Raw genomic sequence first — 21,313 nt, forward strand, 5'->3', positions numbered from 1 at the left:
TTGTATGTACGATTGTGGATACCCGATTTTCATTTTAGAGTACATGTAACTTAAAGTACATGTATACGGCAAGCCCCTTACATCCGTGAAATAAATTACCTTTAAAATTATAATTATTTCTAAACGAAAAGGTCACACGCACTTTTTGATGCTAGAATTCATCATTAGATAATCGTTTCTTTAACAGAAAACAGCTAACAAATAAGAATAAATGTATGTACTAAAATATAAATAGAACTTTTTTTTAAATAGTGATACATATGTATTGTATTATTCAGAATATAAAGAGATTAAAATGTTTGAGAAAAAAAAGATCTGGATTAAATATCATCGCAAAAAAGATCCAATTTATTTTAACTGGACAGATGATTTTCTGTTCAGTAGGGGGAAACGTTTTCCGTCTTTTCACAATTCCTTGTAGGAACAGCAGTAAAATATTGACACGATTGAATCTGTAATCTGATAGATTTTCAGTTTAATCTTGTACATATGCTAAACCGGATATTATAGACCAGGAAATATTTATCTATCACTACCAACGTTAACAAGAAAAGAAAAACACAATTATCACCTCAAATTGAAAAAAAAATGCATTTTATGACAAAATATTTAAATGCCAGTTTGAAAGAATGTTTCCAACCGTATAAAACTGTGCAAAAGGTATATTGGTAATTATCAAGACATCTTCGCTTCATTTTGGCATCGCATTCAAAATATTGGATTGAATTTCATGAAACCCATTCTATATTGCACCCCATAGCTTTGTCCCAGTTCTCGGCAATTGCTGATAACGTATTATTACACAAAATTGCCCACCTATAATGACTTCAATGTATTTATTTAATATTATTTATGATTTTAAAGTACATTCGGGTGTATAAAATACATGTTCTTTACTAATATGGAATAAATAAAATGAACTTACGCTTGCGATATACCGTAAGTCGTTTTAATTTCACGGTGCTAAAATTTTACGGTTTGTTAAGGGACAGTTGTCACGATAGTTTTATTTTCACGTTATTGGCGTGTGCTTTGTATAACAAAATCTTTATTGTGAGTTCTAATAACCTTATTCATATAAGTATATTTTCGTGGAAGAAAGATTTTGGTGAAAATAGTGAAATTATAACCATATAACCAAGTTATAATCTTCCAATATGCAATACTGTTTCATCATTCCAAAAGCTAGTGTTTCACATTTTTAAAGCTAATATACAAGGACTTGCCATAATGATCATAAAAACTTTTGAAGATATCTATTTGTCAATCAAAATTATTTGTAGTAAATTAAATTTAAAAACCAGAGAAAGTAGTTTATCAGGCCTTCGTTGATTTCATAACAAAAACATACCCTACGGAAATCAAATGTACTTGAACAAATGCACTTTTAATCTTTATTTTGATTTCATAAAATATTCTTACTATAAAATGCATTGAAATAATAAAGAAATTGGTAAAGAAAAAAATAAATCTTAAATAAAAAGAATTGAACTTACATATACAATATTAGAGTACATCTCTCGGAAGGAGAAGAGGATGTTTGGTGTACTTAAGATAATCAAAATAAAACAAATATATTTATGTGGAATTCAGTATTGTCCGATAAGACAGTTAATTAAGTTAATTATATTTGAAGAACATCTCATGTGTACTCGTACTTTGCTACTCTATATACGTACATGTATACATGTACATAACAGCTTTCCAAATGGTGCATTTTGCTTCATAGTATAAGTAAGCTAATTGTCACTCTCTGAAAACACATCTATAATGCACCACATGTACACATCGCTTACTTTATTGAATATCAGCTGGAATATATCTTATATATCTTTGATATACTATGGAGCAAAATTAATTATGATAAGATTTGTTTCACGTTTTGTATAAAGGAAATTGAGAAAAGAGAGCATTTCATTCCTTACAAGATATTTGCCTCGGGAAAAATACACGCAGTCAGCGTAAAATAAATAACTGATGTTTTATAAGCGCTAAGATATGGCATGTCAAACGTTGCAATATTCGATCTTTTGCATTTGCATTGTATAATTTTCCATTTGCATTGTATAATTTTTATTTGTATTGTATAATTTTCTATTTGTATTGTATAATTTTTCATTTGTATTGTATAATTTTTTTTTGTATTGTATAATTTTCTATTTGTATTGTATAATTTTTCATTTGTATTGTATAATTTTTATTTGTATTCTATAATTTTCTATTTGTATTGTATAATTTTTCATTTGTATTGTATAATTTTTATTTGTATTCTATAATTTTCTATTTGTATTGTATAATTTTCATTTGTATTGTATAATTTTTATTTGTATTGTATAATTTTCCATTTGCATTGTATAATTTCTTATTTGTATTGTAAAATTTCTTATTTGTATGCGATAATTTTTCATTTGTATTGTATCCGCGGACTGTTTATTTGTTTCGTTACGAAGGATTTCATTGGTCAAGTTTCAGCCTGTATCGGGTTGAAGATGTTCCGGATGCTCAAAGCAAACTGGGCTCATATGTATTTGCTTGATTGATTATTGTTTAACGCCGAGTCGGCAATATTTCAGCCATATTTCGGCGGCATATGTATTTGCGTGCATGTTAGACGGTCATTGGATTCTAAAAAGGGAGCGCTGGTAGATGACAAATAAATAATCTGTCCTTAGGAATGCTGACTGAGAAAATAAATAAATTGACCTTGAGTGGTGGTAACTACCCCCACCCCCAAAAAACTGAGTTTTCGGGTTTGGGCGGATTTTCTTCTTTTTGTTTTTCTCCTTGTCTCTGGTCATATTGGAAATAAATATTCTCTCCTGCGAGAGAATGAAAATAAATAATCGGATTCAACACCCTCCGAGAATCAAATGGTCGTCCCTTAGCATGCACCGCAAATAGAGGAGCCGAGTTTGTGTTTGTAGAGAGTGCGCGATCGGAATTGTGGGAAGGGTACCAGACTAAGTTTGTGATGGGCACCTGAGACCTTTATACAGACTAAATTTTATGACCAATGACATCCTTCGTAACGAAATAAATAAACAATCCTCGGATACAATACAAATGAAAAATTATCGCATACAAATAAGAAATTATACAATACAAATAAGAAATTATACAATGCAAATGGAAAATATAGAATACAAATAAACATTATACAATCCAAATGGAAAATTATAAAATCCAAATGGAAAATTATAGAATACAAATAAAAATTATACAATACAAATTGAAAATTATACAATACAAATGAAAAATTATACAATACAAATGAAAAATTATACAATACAAATAAAAATTATACAATACAAATGGAAAGTTATACAATACAAATGGAAAAGATCGAATATTGCAACGTTTGACATGCCATACTAAGAAGTTTACCATTTGTTTATCTATAAATAACATTTTCTATATTTCACACCTTCTCATAATTAACTGTAAAGGTTCACGAAAAAAGAAGAGAGAAATGACAATTTACAAATATTCTGTATTCACCCTTAAATCTAAATGTCGTATTCAAAAATATTCACTTTTAATCTGGTTTGAGATTTCATTCTTCCGTTTGAAAAGATGTATTTTGTACACGTGTAATGTTCTGAATATTGTGAGTTACAATTTTTTTTAACAGGCCCATTCATTTTTAGCGGTCAATCCCTAGCTGAGCAGCTTTAATATGGGATGTATGATACCGATTCATATTCCAAACGATGAATTGGTCACTGTTTAAAATAGAAGAAGAGTTTGAGGAAGAAGATAGTGTGACTGACCAAGACAACGATATACCCAATTTTTCTTTAGAAAGTGCTGGTATAAAAAATACATGTACATGTTTGCTATTATTTCTTCACTAGTAAAAAATGTTGAAAAATGATTAGAACTACAGATGCATGCCACTAATATTTTCATAGTTAAAAAAACAGTTAAAAACACCAACGACTACGTGTTAGTGATTAATCCGTTCACTCGCATAATTAGGAAGACAGTCTACATATATTAATTACTGCTTTTATGTTTGCAAGGGAACACAGATAGAGTAAACGAACCTAATCACAGATAAGACTAATATTTCAATTTATCCTTATCAAATTATGAAGAATTATTCACTGTATGTTGAATTCGCGGAATTTTAATTTCCGCGAAAATGACGAAAATTAACTCCGCGAATTAATTTCCTGCTGCACAGAAATTGGATATGAAATATGTTAGTCAAAATACGACCCAACGATAGGTTGTATTTGCTTTTTCATTATATCAACTATAGAATTTGCGAAATGCTGACCTTAATCGAAATTGTTGAAAGCCATGTAGCATTAACTTAATTTTCAATAACCTGCCTTGGTTTAAAGATGTATCGTTATTGGAATTCATTCCTCTTGCCCACCAAATCAGGTAGGAGACAACATATGCAGGTGTTTTTCGAATACAACTGCATAAATAAGGGAAGTTGACGGTGGAAAAGCGCAAGTCATCACTGTGTCACATAGTTTATTTTTTAGTTTACCATTAAAGTCTTTAATCAGGAAAACGTCCAAATTTGAAACAGATATGGAAGACTCTGTAGCGTCTATTATTTCAGGTTCACTTGGATACCTCGAGTCAACATATGAATGAAAATAACTATTGTCCATTGATAAAACGCCGTCGATATCACTAAATATTGAACTGAAGGCTACAGCAAGAAAATGTTTTCACATATTTTCAATCAATTGAATATTAAACAGGTGGGCTAATGAAGAAGTCCAATTGGCCTCAGTTGGAATCCCAACAAATTGTTCAAGTGAAAGACCTGGCCTCCATAGATATTGTCAACGTTCAACATGGAGTACTTGTGGGTATAATCAGAAAGACTTGTAACATTGTAAATGACCAATTACAAGGTAAGAAAAAAAATACGAGCTGTATTTTTATTGTTAAAGCATTTGCCTATGATGACAAAAAGTCTAGTTTTCAATTTCTCATGTGGAATGACCGAAAAAGCGTAAAAAAAACATCATTTTGATACTATTGGTTTTTGAAGGTAAGTTGTGATTCTGAATTTTCTAACGTTCTTTGAAGTTTTATGAGAATCAACATTTAATTTACACCACTTCTCACAGCAGATTATACTTTTGTGAGAAGTAACGATAGGGGCTTTGAAGAACATCTCAATAATATATGGATATAGTTCAAAGACTTGTTCCTTAACCTCATCTTTCAAAGCAGAATTCCAAAGCTGTATAAAAACTTCGTTATTTTCAAATTTGATTGAATTATTCTTGAATAGTACGATTTATTTAAGCAGAGAAAACGTATTAGATATTACACGACATATATCATATCACACTACATGTACAAAGGTTTAAAAGAAAATTTTTAAAAAATCATATTTTTGGAAATTAATGCAGTAAAATAAGTTAATATATACAAAAACGTATATGCTTTTTTAGTAACCAAGATGCATATCTATTCAGTGCAATTTGTTGCTGTAGAAATATATATAAATAAGTGCATTTATCTATGAAACATCAAACTGCAAGTGTTTAATGACAGAGTAGTGCATTTATGGGGACTGAGGTTAAAAAAAGAAACTAAGAACGGAAATGTTCCTTAAATGTGGGTAAAATCAGGTTAATATTTTACATAATTCGAGGGTTAATCCAAAAATAATGTCACAAATCTATACAATCTTTAATAATCATAAGTTATCACAAAGTTGTACATTCTTTTACCTCTATTTATTTTGACTTATGCCCTAAAATTTCATTCATTTCTATATAATACTTATCCATTTATTAAGATAAACACAATCCTAGGTCTCCTCTATTGCCGCACTGCAATTTTGTACCGACGTCGTCATGACGTTGCTTTTTGGCAACTCCCTTTCTTTTCATCTACAGACCTTTATCATCTTTCATATGCTTCTTTTTAATAATCTTTACTGTCATTTTGCTATGAGGCGCCTCTGTTCGAGCTGTAATATTGAGATAATCTAAAGCACTCTATGTAAAAATGTTATTTCCATATTCATTCCTTTTGCATGACTATGACGGCGTATCGTCAAATTTCAAGAGTAAGTGACGATAAACCGTCCACTCACTTTTTTTCTTTATCAGTTGCAATGTTGTGCCAAATTTCCCTCTCTCCCTTTCCAGGTGTAGAATTTTCCTTACCCTATGCATATATAAACCGCACAAAAATGATTTGGCTAAATGTTAACTGCGTTTTTTTATATGAAAAAAAAAATGCTCAATTATAGTGTGAATTCTAAAACAACGAATTTCAAACCATGTAGTTTCAACCCAATCTTTTAAGGAGGAGTACAATACCAAAGTTTTACTTTCGGGACTTACATTATGTAAGCTACTCTTTTGAAATATGATTTCAGCACTGAAGACCAAGATAACCTCTTGATTATTTCATTTTTGTATCAATTAACAGTGTCTAATTTTTTTAAAAACATTTTTCTGAAAATGTTTTTAAAAAACACTGTTAATTGATGCATAATATATCGCATAAAACATGTCAAGAGGAATCATAAAGACATTTTGCTTTTTCAAAATTGGAAATTAACAAGAAATTTATATCATCGTTTGTTAATGGTTTGTCAGCCATTAAGGGTGAGTTACAAAAAAAATGTAAGACAGTCATATTTCAAAAGAAGTTGAAATAAAATTGCTAATTTTGAATGTACAACTACAAGCAAATTGCCTCAGATAAGTAATAATCAATGAAAGTATTCTAGCTGGGGGAAATTTGGCTCTAGGGGAAATCACACTGTATAACTACCAAAGAGTAAGATTTCCACCTGGGAAATTGAATCTGGTGTGCGATTTCCCTGGGAGAAATCCTACTCTAGACTCATTTTTCATTTTACTCTAGAGTCATGCAGTTTTCCGAGGGAGGAGGGGCGGAGATTTTAGACATGAAAGCTTTCTCTACAAGGCCGGTAATCAATATTCTAAACATAAATTTTATTTTAAAATTTACTTTTATTATACATATTTTGAGACAAACCCTTAGGAAAAAATACATGATCCAAAAAAAAAATACATGATATTAACTTTACAAAAATTGTGCTTTATCAGAAGCTTTATCATTGATTCTCATTGACTCCTCAGGTAGACAGTTTTTATTTATTAGAGGAAGACCCTGAATGGGATGCCTTTGCCATCGTGGAACAGCAGTGAAACCAGGGGATTACTACATCCTTAATGGAACAAAAATCTGGATTACCAATGCTGAACATGCTGGGGTTTTCTTAGTCATGGTCAATGCTAACTGATTGTTCTTTTCATAGATAATTTTTCCATAGATTCCAGAGCTTGTAAAATTGGCAAAAAACTTCAATTAATACATCTGATACTGAAGTACTTGGCAGCTAGCATGCATATGAACTAATTTGTTGATTTATAGAAATAAAACTGTTGATCACCAAATTTTCGCGATACCTTATTTTCGCGGTAAAGGTTTTAAATATTTATAAGCGAGACAAAATTTTCACAAATTCTAGTTCAAATTTTACATAATCTTTACAAAAAAATATATATATGTTCGCGCGAATGAAATTTTCACCTAATAACGCGAAAATAAAGTTCTTGTAAATGAAGAGTGTTTTAAAGTACTAAATTTAGAAGAAAGAAGGATTACAAAGAAATCACAGAGACACTGAGGGTCTGGACATCGGGAAAAAAGGGGACAAACTCGGAATTCGGGCATCAAGCAGCTGTCCTGTATACATATGCACAATGTCAAGGCCAGAGTTTCCTTACCATTTTACCTGGGGTCCGTGTTTCCCAAGCTAATGTTTTTGCTACATGATGTAGATTTGTATTTTATAACTGAAAATCCCAGGGGGTTCGGACCCCCTTTCCTCGACCCCCTCTAGATCCTCGCAAGTAAAATTAACTGTATTGGTTATAAACAGTATAAAGTTAAGTTTAGATTAAACAGGGTTTAAGTTCTTATTTTAGATTAATTGATATAAAGTTAACAATATAGATAAAACAGTTTAAAGTTAACGCTGTAGATTGATTTGTGTTAAGTTTACTGTAAAAATTAATCAGTACTGCACAGAATCCAGAAATAGATGACCTTGTCTTTTTTTAGAAATGAAAATGATCAATGTTTTAAATCCTATAAATGAAATCACGTCAAATAAAATTGTATATTTTTTATAAATATTATATTTCATATAATTTCCATTATATTGGATGTTTGCTATTTGTATTGTTTGTCTCCCAAGTAGTATAATGTAATTTTTAATTTGATTTGTAAAATTTCTAATTTGTTTTCTTTAAATTCTATATTTGTATAGTGTAATATAACATTTGCATTCTATAATGTTTCAATTTGTATAATATTTGAATTCCATTTGTATTCAACAAAAAAAAATTATCATATGTTTGGGGTTTTTTGTAACAACGGATTTCAATCGTCGAAAAACTTTGTGCTGAGTAATGGCGACATCCATATTGTGGTATAAAAAATTAATATGATAATGTTCATGTTTTGTTGAATTATAGTTTTTTATTCAACAACTACCAAAGCGGGCATAAAAATCCCTTTGACAAATTAAGTTACATATTTTGGGGGTTTCGTCAAACTATGTAAAGGAGAAAGGCCGAAAACTGTCCATTCTGTGAGAGAAAGAACTATTCGAGGGCCTTAGGCCCGAGATTAGTTCTTTCTCTCACAGAATGGACAGTTTGAGGCCTTTCTCCTACTTAAAACATGATTTTCTTTGTTCTGAAAATTAAATAAAAAATGTACAAAATGACAGCACACATACAATGACAAGTTCATTGTTTACAGAATGGACAGTCACAGGTAAGCTAGGGATGCAGAGCAATTTGTTGAATAGCCATTGTGTTTCCAAATGCAAATAACAAAAGGTCTTTGTCTTAAGAATGGACAGTTACAGGTGGATTTTGTGGGATACTAGTATTTATACAAGTATGCAATGCTTCAAAATCAGTATACAGTTTGCGTTGTAAAGGCATACATGTTTTCCTCCGACGGAGAGAGTATATGACAGAATCAAAATCTTATAAACTAAAATATGCACAAAATTAGTGATATTTGGATCTGGAAACAGAAAAGTAAGAGAAAAGAAATATTACCCAAATTTTGACTCAAAATGAACTTCGACGATAGATACAGATGATCGAATTCGAATCAAACTTGGAAATTTTTATTTGAATTCTATTTTTGAGGATATATTAACTGCAGCAGTGTAATGGTGAGATGCAAATTGTGTTCTGAGTGTTGGATTAGCCATGAGCCAATCTTCGACCTGAAATGTTTTTCAAATCAAATCTGGAAATGTTTCATTTTTATTTATTTTCTACCGAAATATTAACTGCAGCAGTGTTATGTTCATGGTGCAAGTTTTCTGGGTGGAGGATTTAATATTAGACGTACTTCTATGAAAATGAATTCTTGAGGGAATGATTTTTACGAAATTTTAATCAAATGTGAAATTTGTCATTTGAATTCAAATTTTTTGAAAATTAAGTTTTGAGTATTGAAATAATGTGCATTATTCCTGGATTTCAAAGAGTAAAATCGAGTGGATGCTGTGCAGACATTGTGTTCTGGATTAACTTTGATCTCCGCGTTCTTTTTGTTATTTACATGTAAATTAAAAAGTATTTAATGTATTTGTTTTTGTTTCCCTCTTGAACACATTCCAAAGTTTACCTGTAACTCTCCATTCTGTTTGTTTTAACTGTCCATTCTTTTTGGAAAAAACTGTCCATTCTTTTAAGAATGGACAGTTCTTAAAAGAATGGACAGTTTTCCAAAAAGAATGGGCACTTACAGGTAACTTAATGGATTGTTTGAGGAGTTAGCTCAACATTAAGCTATAGAATGGACAACACAAACAAAAGGTTTACGTCACAATCATGTTTTAAATATATGTATTAAAACATCTAACATTTTGAAAGGACATCTACAATTAAAATTCGTTATCACGAACTCGATAGTGCCAAGAAAAATCTTCGAGATATCGGAGGATTAGAGATATTGAGGTTAAAATACCTCAAGAAAAGTGGTCACTTCGACATATCCATAGAGTTGGAGATACTGAACGTCAACTGTATTTTATTACTTACTCTACATTAAGTAATGTTTGACTTTCGATTTCTGAAAAATGAAAACTACAATGCTTATTTAAAAAAAAAAGAAAAAAGTCAGTGAATAACTTCTTTTTATTTTAATCTATATAAATCTATTACATTCCATGGTGTCTTTATTTCATTTAAAGAAAAAAAGTTCTTTAGCACAGTAAAAGGCATGTTCCATTGATCTCTTTGTATTGGTCGGCGGTTGCCGAAGACGCCCAGTTTCTCTTTGGTGCTTGAAATTTCGAGTTTCTGAAAAGCTTCCATCGCCTGATAAAAAATAACGATAAAACTAATAATATCGTAAGATTTCATACAGTAATACTACATAAGAAAGTGTTTTGGTATCATTTCTTCTTTATTAATGTAGTAATATTCCGCTATCATCTGCATATGGCGTTATTTTTTTAATGACTCCCAACTTATTCGATACTCAAGAGCATGCTCTAAGTAATATCATTTTTTTAAACCGAGGTAGGCTATTGACAGATAAGTTGATGTTAATGGGATTTCAACAGCCTTGTTTAAAATCAGCATTTCGTAAACTCTATGTTCATTACAGTGACCTTGTTAGCATGTATAACCTATCATATGGTCATATTTTGACCGACAGATTTCATATAAGTTTTTTTTAAATTAACTTTGACTACGGAATATTCCGTCTACCTGATCAATACATAGGGCTCATGGCGGGTGTTACCGGTTGATAGGGGATGCTTACTCCTCCTAGGCACCTAACCCACCTCTGAAATTTTCAGTGGTCTGTGTTTATGCCATTTTCACAGATTTGTATTGTTTATAGTTTTTTGATTGATCACTATTCGTTATCTTCACCCCCCCCCCTTAATAGGTCAAAGTTTTTGCCTGGTTAAACCAAAGTTTTAAAATTTCTTTCAATAAAATATGGAGATAACGAACAATATTCAAGTTCAAAGTCCATTAAACAATACAAATCACGGACCTCCAAAAACAGAGGTGGGATGGTGCCATGGAGGAGTGAGCATCCCCTGCCGACCGGTCACACCCGCCGTGTGCTCCTTGTCATGACCGGTAAATAAAGGAAAAATCCGTCGACAATTAAGTGTGTAAATAATGGCCTAACAATTAGTTTGAAAAACGTCAGTCAGCATATGACTTAATGATAGATTGTATTTGATTACAAGGTCATTGTATAGACCATAGAACTTACAAAATGATGACTTTAAACGAGACTGTTGATATCCTTGTTTCATCAATTTGTTTGTCAATATCTTCGTTTTAGAAATTGTTCATTCCTAGAGCATGCTTTTGCGTATCGAATCAACTGAGAGATATAACCCCACATGCAGGTGATAAGGGTATATTGCTGTATAAGTAAGGGAAGTTGACGATTGAAAAGAAAATTCATCACGTTTATCATTAAGCTTTGTTGTTAGATTACCATTTAATTTAGCGTCTTTTTCTAGTAAAATATCCAAATATGAAACAGATGCGTCATCATTTGAATATGACATTAAAATTATTATATTCATAGTAAATTAAAGCATAGTTAACTAAAATGCAGTAATAAATTTGTACTAAAGTTTACTATAGTTCTCCGACGTTTCATAGTGAAAAGTGAGTTAATTTTGGTAGGCTGTATTACATTTATAATATCGAGTAAAATACCATATTTGTTGTGAAAATAAAGCAGGAATTGTGACTTTACAAATTCAGAGATATAAATTAATACAGATTTTGAAACGATGATAGGACACTTCATCAGCACCCATGTAACAGTCTCGGAGCAAGGGGGCGTGGTTAAGGATCCTTGGTAGGAATAGTAGCTTATCCGATCAGATGGTAATAAATTCTTCAAGCTTATGTATGTGGATATCATGGGAGCAGTTTCAGTGCAGTCTGAAAAAGTATCAAAGGTGGTTTTCAAATGTGTGTGTGTGTGTGTTTGCATGAGAGAGAGAGAGAGAGAGAGAGAGAGAGAGAGAGAGAGAGAGAGAGAGAGAGAGAGAGAGAGATGTACCTTGGTATTTCTCAATGTTTGTCAAAGTTTTACTCATGAGATCACTTAAAGTCCATTTATAATCATCTACACAACCAGGGAAGGATTTCAGCAAAAAACTAGGTTTCACCTGTGGAAATATTTTTTTTAAACAATTTAAAATATTTTCATCTTATGGGGAAAAGCAGTATTCTATGTAGTTTATAAATTTATAATGATAATATAACATAAAATATGATCTAACAAACATACAATATTTTCCTCATTTTAGATACTAGTGTCACCATAATTGCAATGCTTTCTTTCTTATTGCTCTGCAGTCAAACTTGTCATAGCGGTCACCTCTCTCCAGCGGTCACTTGTCCTATGCGGTCATTTTATTTCCTCCCAATGAAATTTCCTATATTAAGTGACTCTACTAAGCGGTCACCTGCGTAACGCGGTCAGCGGTCATCAAATTTCAAACGAAATCGCCATTTTTCCCTGTCTTTAGCGGCCATTTTGTCCACGTGACCTGATCTAGAGTCAGCTGATGCCCAATTTCTGTTACTAATGTAAATAATTGGTCAAGCGTTGCGGGATCATGAATAAAAATTAATAAATGTACTTTATTTAATACCAGTTATATTATTGGATAAGCATATGAATTATTTCACAAATTAACTGCTTCTATATTTTACAAAACTCGAACAACGATGCTAATGACAAAAAAAGTCAGCAGGAAAAAACGAACATTATCGATAATTGATTATGAGGTACTTCTGGATTTAGAATCAAGTTTAAAAAAAAACCCAACGTAACCATATCTATCTGTTAATGGATAAGATATTTTTGTTTCCCATTTACAGTGTATAAATTAATTACGATATCGCATGCCAACTCTGAGAGCTGTAACGTTAAATGTTCTTACGTATGATTGGCATTTTAATTTTCACACCTTGGAAACTTGTATCATTTGTAGAAACTATAATTACGGTTTATATACACAATGTGGCTTGAGTATGTCGTGAATTTCACAAAGGAAAACGACCGTAAGGGATAAGTAACACTTCATTGCTCAGGACACCTGTGCATCTCTTTGATCAACTGAGTGTACGTAACGTTACAGTGACTTGTCTGTTTATTAAACAACAATTCAGGTTAATTTTACGAATCAAGTTTAGATAAAATAATATTTGATTGATTTTATTCATTGCATAAAATAATCATTCCTTACGCAAGAAAAAAATGTTGTTTTGATGAGGGAATAATGCAACGCCCTATAAGATTCAATGTAGAGGTATTTTATTTTCTTGGATTCATTAAATTTAGTTTGAACTCGTCCTCAAAAGTCATGCATCTACTGAATAGAATAAAAAAAAAAATAAGTGAGATCACTAATGCCCAATACCTAATTTTCTTCTATATTCTGTAGTGTAATACATAATATAAACACAAAACTGACATATATGTATATAAATTCCTTTAAAAAAGATGAACCTCTATCCAAAGGTCACCTCTCTATAAAGGTCATTTTTAATGCATCCCGTAGGTGACTGCTTAATACAGGTTTGACTGTATTTTTATGCCCCCGTCATTTAAGATTTGTCTCTTCATGGCTGTCCGTCTGAAAAAACTTTAATTTTGCCAATAACTTTTAATGTTAAAGCTGGGGCTTTCATATTTCAGCTGTGTATTTCTTGTGACAAGAATTATCTTTGGGTACAACATATTTGACCTTTTTAGCTTGACCTTGGAGTTTGGTTCACTTTTGTTTGCAAAAATGTTACCAACATTTAACCTTGCAAATAACTTTTGATTGATTAAAGCTTAGGTTTTCATATTTAATATGTGTATTTCTTGTTACAAGTCCTTTTCTAGCGTACAGACATTTTTATGCGCCCAGATCGATAGATCAGGGGCGCATATTGTTTTTGTCCTGTCTGTCTGTTTGTCTGTCTGTTGTCAACTTTAATCTTCGCCATACCTTTTGAACCATAGGAGATAGAGACTTCATATTTGGTATGCATACTCCACTAATTACGTTCTTTCAAATGACACCAAGGTCAATGACCTTGTGACCTTGACTGTGACCTATACGCTAAAAATAGCTTTTTCGAACTTTGTTGCCACCGGGTGCATAGTGTCTCACAAACACATCTTGTTGATCTCATAACATTGACCTTGGAGAATGAACTACTTTTCAAAAACTTTAATCTTGATAATTTCTAAATCTAAATGGTTGGTGCACGGGTTTTAATATTTCATATGTTCATGCATATTCCTTAATAATACTCAAGACTCTTCGACATTAGGTATCCTACGGTTGTATATAATTATCAGAGAATAATATTTCCGAATTTATTTTCTTGAAAACAAAATTCAAGTCTTTCAAAGAAATGTTTAAAGATCCAATGTAAAGTAACCCAATTTTATTTTATCTTCGTTTATCTTATTCATTTGGGACCAATAAACTAATATATTCAAAATTCAAGATCATGCATTGATGTAGAGGACATTTTAAATAACTTTTACTACATATATATGCTTGTGCAAATCAGTATGAATAAATTTCCATAAAACCCCAAGCCGCTTTAAAATGGGTACAGTAGAGCAAGACAGATATTCTAATTCTTTAAATAAAAAAAATTGAAAAAAAAAAATCACTATATTTTTTGATGAAGAACACCAACAGAACAGTTTCTTAAATTAATACTGAAGTATCATCCTGAAAAAATAACCATAGTAAATTAAGAGGGATGTGTTTATAAATGTTTCTTCACAGAAAGAGGTAAGTATTGCAGAATCCCTTTTAATTCTGATACAGGTTAAACGGTTAAATAACACATGAAAATAACAATCCTAAGTTAACGTTTCATTTGAAAAATATTCCCTTGTGTCGATAAAATAAAAGGTGATACATTTGTCTTTCTCATGATATAAATTTAATATTCTCATGTTCCCAGTATCGACTTTATACAAAATTTAAATATCTGTAAAATATCTTTGTTTAGACGAACCTTAATTAAAGGGGTATAAGACGTCATTGAAATTAAATAATAATACTGAAGATGATGATGATGATGATGATGATGATGATGGCAAAAAATATAGACTATACTCCCTCTTTACCTGTACCATGACTCCAATAACAACCAACCCGTCTGCACGATCAGCTGCTGTTTCAACATCCGGGTACTTTGTGTTGTAGAACACCAAATGAAGCTGAAACAAAGGGTGATACAATATCTGTAAAATCTAAGGTAGAAGGAAGTCATTTCTATTTATGAAATTATATACATAACACGCTTTCCTCGATGGAGCAATAAGAACAAAGATCTCGCTCGAGTTAAAAAAGATCTTATTTTTTTAAATTTTTTGTTACTTTGCTTTGAAAGAAATATGTTTTAAAAATTGAAAATAAAATGAATGAAGTTGTTTTACCTGTAATTATATGTTCAAACAGAAGACATTACATACATTTTGGCATACTAATAAAAAAAATTATTTCTGCTTTAGTGAGTAAAGTTACCTCCATGGGTTGGAATTCATTGTCAAATGAATGTTCGGATCCCTTACTGTTATGAAATCTCCCCGCGTGGAAGTGAAAAGAATCCAACTTAAACGACTTTCCACTGAGACCAAATTGCTCCAAGTTAGACAAAATTATATCTCTTTCTTCTATTTTGTAACTTGTCGTTGATCCTAGATGAAACGGACTTAAAAATATTGTGTAGATTTTCAAGGTAATCTGATGACTATAGCTAGTTTTCATACATTATCATATACATTGTACTCCTTCAAAATTTAACTTACTCGTAAAATTTGTATAAATATGAATAGTCCTCGCACAATTCAAAGGAAATAGATTTTTTCATTCTTTTATCTCACTTTCTTCTTATTATGCTCCAAAACTATATACTGAACTTTTTGGACACTTATCTTAATGCAAAAGGCTTGCACAAGAAGATGCTCATCATTTTTAAAGATACTGAAGTGACATACCTTCATTAGTAGTGGAGATCAAAAATCTTTGGTTAACTCCAATGTTGAAACTCAAGCGCCGGAGATCTGAATTAAAGACAGCATGGCTCCTTCTTATGTTGACTGGAGATTGTCTTTGACCGTTACATGTAGACCAACATGGTGTTATTGAAGCCCAGAATGATGGAGCTTTGAAAAAAAATGACAACAGGGTTTATGTAAAAAAAAAAAAAAGAAGAAGAATTTTTGAAACAGTTTCCTAAAATTATAAAAATAAAGAATATTCTTAGTTTGGGACAGGATTTTCTTATTTTTTTCACGAGTGCAAAGCATGAGTAAAAAATTTTTTTAAAAAAAACCCTGTCTCCTCAGTGAAATAAAGTCCATCTACAACTTAAGAACATTGAATTTTCTGTTTGTTATATTTTCTTGGTCAATCTCAGTTCCCTTGTATTCTCAAGTTCATTTAATATGCAATTCCCCCTTAAAGGGGCTTTCTACATCGTCACAACATCCACTGTAGAGTACTTTTGTTGAGACTCCATTTTGGTCCGAAATGATCAGATTCTGTCCTGAACAAATTCACAAAACACCGATAAATAACCGGGTATACCATAATATGCGAGATGTATACTCTATTGTGAACGGAATGTATCCCCTCGAAATGCGAGGAGGATGGCAGAGTCATGTACCCTTCTTTAAACATGAATTTGAATCAATCTATTCAAATTCGACTGATTTCATTCACATACAATATATGCATTAACTGCACACAGGTGCACACTGTCGAATGACTCAGAAGTTCACGTCATTAAGACGCACTTTGAAAATTCTGTATTTTATTTCATTTTTTTTCTTAGTTTTTCTTTGTTTTGTTTTTTTAATTTCGTACTTTCGTTTTTTATTTAGTATTTATTTTATTAGTTTATTTTAGTTTATTTAGTTTAGTATTTATTTTATTATCTTATTTTATTGAGTATTTAATTTGTTTTCTTATTTTGTTATTTCGTTTGTTATTTAGTTTCTTATTTATTTACAGTTTTATCTTCTTTTTTTTTTTCAATTTTGTAGTTTAATTTTGATTTGCATTGGGCTTCCGTATGGACCTTAAGACTACGGAAGCCCAATAGTACAAAACAGAACTAAATAAAAAAAAAACTAATTACAAAATAAAAACTAAATTGCAAAATAAAAAACTAAATTACAAAATTAAAAAGAATTATTGAATTACAAAATAAAATAGCTAAATTTAAAAAAAAAAAAAACAAACAAAACAAAACAAAACAAAAACAACGAAATTACAATGCATTTAGTGCATCCTTTCTATTTCAACTTTCATAGAATGACCAAGACAGTTGGAAATGTATTGTTTAATCCACAGGGACTGAGCAATCACTATAACCTACTTTATGTTAAAACTCTGGCTTGTTCAATTTTTAGTGTTCTCTTTAATACAAACAAACACGCAAAACCCAATCGGTAAAGTTTTATTTTATAGCATTACTTTGTTGTGCGATAAGTTGACATATAATGTCAACCATATGGGAATTTCTAAATGTTACAAAGTTCATTAGTTAGTTGTAATCATACACCTGTGATCTATTACTCCACCCTGGCCATGTTAATGATCGATATGGAGAGTAAATTCAAACATGAGCTGAGGATGCGCTTTCGCATACTTGTATCGTATGTCAAATCAGAATGAAGTCTATAAATACTCCTGATGATAGCAGATTCGCAGCTAATTAATTAACTGTTTAAAGTAGTAAATCATAAATTGACGAACGTGACTGATGGGGCCCACATTCTTTGAAACAAGTCAAAGTGTTAAGATTAAATAGGTTATTTGCTTAGTTAAATAAAAATTAGACAATTAGTACATTTTTAATTGTTTTTGGTCATACAATCAAAGTTGAAATAAAAATGATGCACTAACTGCAGATGTATATGTATCACACATTTCAAATGATAAATTCTCAAATGTGTATTTAAATGTCAGTTATAGTTATGATCAAACAAGGCACACATTTGTATAAAACTCCTCTTGTTTAAAAATATATTTTCTCCGTGAATAGCATGGACCTTAATTAAGACATGCTGTTTTGCGCTGATCTTCACACAGTGCACGTATGCGGAATGACTTCTTACGATTCACTTTTAAATTCCTTTTTTTATTTCGTGTTTTATTTATTTATCTTTTATCATAATTTTTTTTATTTCGTAATTTCCTTTTTAAAATATATATATATATATTTTTAATTTTATTTTGTAATTTCGTTTTTTATTATGTACGTTAGTTTTTTGTTTTGTAATTCAATGTTTTATTTAATTATGGTTTTGCATTATTGGACACCAAGGACTCTTAAGGTCCATGCTTTTTCACATAGAAAACATAATTTTTTTTTTTTTTTTTAAAAAAAGAAAGTTATATAATGTGTGCCTTTGTTGATCATAACTATAACTGACATATGAATACTGTTCTAATTGATATATCCACGTAAGTCTCGATACCCTTATACAGATACGTCAGATAGAAGAATCTCTAATAGAGGTTTGAGAATTAAGCATTTAAAATATGGAATTCATATATCTGCAGTCATAACATCATTTCTATGTAATTATATATAAACGTTGATCAAAGCAATAATTAGAAATAGAATGTTTTAATCTACATGAACTAAGCAATTTGATACATTTCATTCTACAGCATTACTGTGGGCTTGGGGTAAAAGGCTGAGTGGAGTGGAGTCCGTATTGTTACAGTACAGAAAGTCGATTCCTCTTATGTACAATCTGTCCAGTGCAACATTTGGATTAGTGTAAAAAATAATGAAACAAGAAACGAAAGAAAGATATGCAGCCAAAAAAGGTTCATGGGCCATAACGCTAGCCTGAGCAATTAAGACCCTCTTTCCTTATATATTCTTATGTAAAATTTTGATCACATATTGTGGCCCCACCCTACTACAGGGGATCATGATTTGAACAAAATTGAATCTAAACTACCTGTGGATGCTCACAGTATTATATTTATAATTTAGTTTTTTATTGTGTTATTAAGTGTTTTATTTCGTATTTTGTTTTTAAATTTTGTAATTTATTGTTTTGATTTGCACTATTTGCCTCGTGAGGAACAGGCTATTGATACCATATAATACAATGACACATCCAGGATTCTTAAAGAGTAGCCCCCTTACGATCTCAGGTTTTAGCTCTTTCTTAGAACAGTTTTGCGTTATTTATGTATGATAAAAGCAAAAAAAAAAAAAAAAAAAAAATATACTCATTTATCTTTATTAAACTTTGAGAAACCAAAAAAGGGGGATGACCCATCTAAACCATCTAACATACTTACATTATTAGTTATATTTTTTAGGGGACGTCCATTTGATTTTGAAAGAGAGGACAGTTTCGAGTCAGATTTTTTTATTTTCGTGCTTGTCAACGACACTGGAAAAATAATTTTTTATTCTCAAGATGATCAAGGAGAGAATGAGAGATTATTATACCCCCGCTCCCAAGGAGAGGGGGTATACTGTTTTACCCTTGTGTGTCTGTTTGTCTGTCCGTAACAAATTTTCATCGCAGTTTTCTCAACAACTACTCAAGACAGATGCTTGAAATTTTAGCACACTCTTTGTTTAGGCAACTGAACATGTGTATATTCATATGAGAACATATATTCAAATCAGAGGAAGGGTATTACTAGTGAGCATTGGCTCACAGACTTCTTGTTTGATTTCTTTTCAGCAAGTGTTAAAAGAGAATTGAAATGGATTATGTACAATTTTTATTTTCAATGTTGCTTATCACATCGATGTACTATTAAATGCAGCCTTTTACATGTGACCATCCTAGCTATGTCACACAATCCTAAAATTAAATGCTCAACACATATAGAAGTAATTAACACCAATTTTTACCGCCCATAGGGGCTATTAACTCCATTCAAGGACAGATTATTTGTTTTCTTGCCATTTGAGAATGTATTATTTCTTTCCAACATTTTCGAGATCAGATTATTTATTCCCAAATTTGCCCACCCCCTTTCAGAAGGGAATGGTCGTCACCTTACTTTGTTTTATCCAGTTTAAAATAATAAAATATGTATCTACTCTTTTATTATTATTATGCTAATCTTCTCTTGTTTTTCTGAATCGAATGGTCGACACCTTACTTTGTTTTATCCAGTTTGAAATAAAAAAAATGTATATAGTATAAATATGCCTTGTTATTCTACTCTTTTATAATTATTATGCAAATCTTCTCTTGTTGTTTATTTTCTTATTTTAGATCTATTAAGAAATCGAATACATACGAATCATGTTGAAGATTTACTTACCGAGACAGCTAAAAGGATTGTGGTTAAATTCTGCTTTGCTGCAGTCAGGTTCAAAACACTGAGAGGAAGAGACTACATTTGGTAGAAAAACTTTCACGAATACAAGGAACAGCAAATACCTGGCCATGATTGACTGTCAAAATGCTCATTTTTTGGTAATCGAAAAGAGACTCTTTTATAACGTGTGTTGGAAATGACGTTAAATGAAAAAAAAATTGGATTTTTTATATTATAAAATTTGATGTAAATCAACCAGAAAATCAAAGTTAATTAAATATGTACATCAAAATATATAATCAGCTATCACTGAAAAGCGTTATTGTCCCATCATGTTATTTTCACCACTTTTTGCATCATATCTCAAAATATATAGATATTTTGGCCTTCAAACTAGATTTGATCGATAGATCATTTTTTTCCCAATGTTCCTACATTTAAACGAACCCTCGAATTTAACCTGTTATTTACACAGTGGCAAATTCAAAGTCTACGGGGATTTTTCATGTAAAACTCGTCCAGCAGCGTCAGGATCTCGGTACAGGAAACCATTTTATCGAGCGAGTAGTCGTTCCTTCCAAATTAAAAACTCAAAAATTCTTTTAAAAATCAAAGCAAGTAATTTAATCTGTTTTGAATAACTATATATAAGTATTGTTGATGACTATAAAGTTTGTCAAAAGGAGAAGAATGAAAAGAAGACTAAGTTTGTATGTAATGAAAAAAAAATACATGAAAAGAAATATATTCAAATTGACTGTTGGAACGTAACATATTTAAAACCCGCAATTTCATATACATACAGTAATAAACTATAATTGCAAGTTAATATACATGTACGTGTTCATGGTTAACGATGACAATGAATTTCTCTTGAAATAATCTTAATTATTTTTAAAACCATTTTAGATGTACTCTTTAAAGGAA

The 21,313-nt window shown here is 31.0% G+C and overlaps 1 protein-coding gene across 1 annotated transcript; it reads right to left on the bottom strand.

Annotated features, from left to right (window-relative positions):
- Positions 1–7,182: 7,182 nt before the first annotated feature.
- Positions 7,183–20,516, bottom strand: LOC133202513 (nacrein-like protein). The gene is made up of 7 exons (XM_061338352.1): positions 20,390–20,516; positions 16,069–16,236; positions 15,596–15,768; positions 15,196–15,288; positions 12,106–12,214; positions 11,843–11,984; positions 7,183–7,303 (listed from the first exon to the last, which is right to left on the bottom strand). Exons 1-7 carry the CDS (start codon positions 20,514–20,516, stop codon positions 7,183–7,185), a joined length of 933 nt encoding a protein of 310 aa, XP_061194336.1.
- Positions 20,517–21,313: the final 797 nt, after the last annotated feature.

This window comes from Saccostrea echinata, unplaced genomic scaffold (assembly GCF_033153115.1).
Source record: "Saccostrea echinata isolate AGI-Se365-2 ecotype Australia unplaced genomic scaffold, CSIRO_AGI_Sech_v1 ptg000047l, whole genome shotgun sequence".
NCBI classification, from domain to species: domain Eukaryota; kingdom Metazoa; phylum Mollusca; class Bivalvia; order Ostreida; family Ostreidae; genus Saccostrea; species Saccostrea echinata.

Coding starts and splice junctions, on each gene's coding strand:
- LOC133202513 (XM_061338352.1), bottom strand. CDS start 20,516: ATGGCCAGGTATTTGCTGTTCCTTGTATTCGTGAAAGTTTTTCTACCA. Junction 15,769..16,068: donor GATCTCCACTACTAATGAAG/GTATGTCACTTC, acceptor CGTTTCATCTAG/GATCAACGACAAGTTACAAA. Junction 7,304..11,842: donor GTTACATGGGTGCTGATGAA/GTGTCCTATCAT, acceptor CAATTTTACAAG/CTCTGGAATCTATGGAAAAA.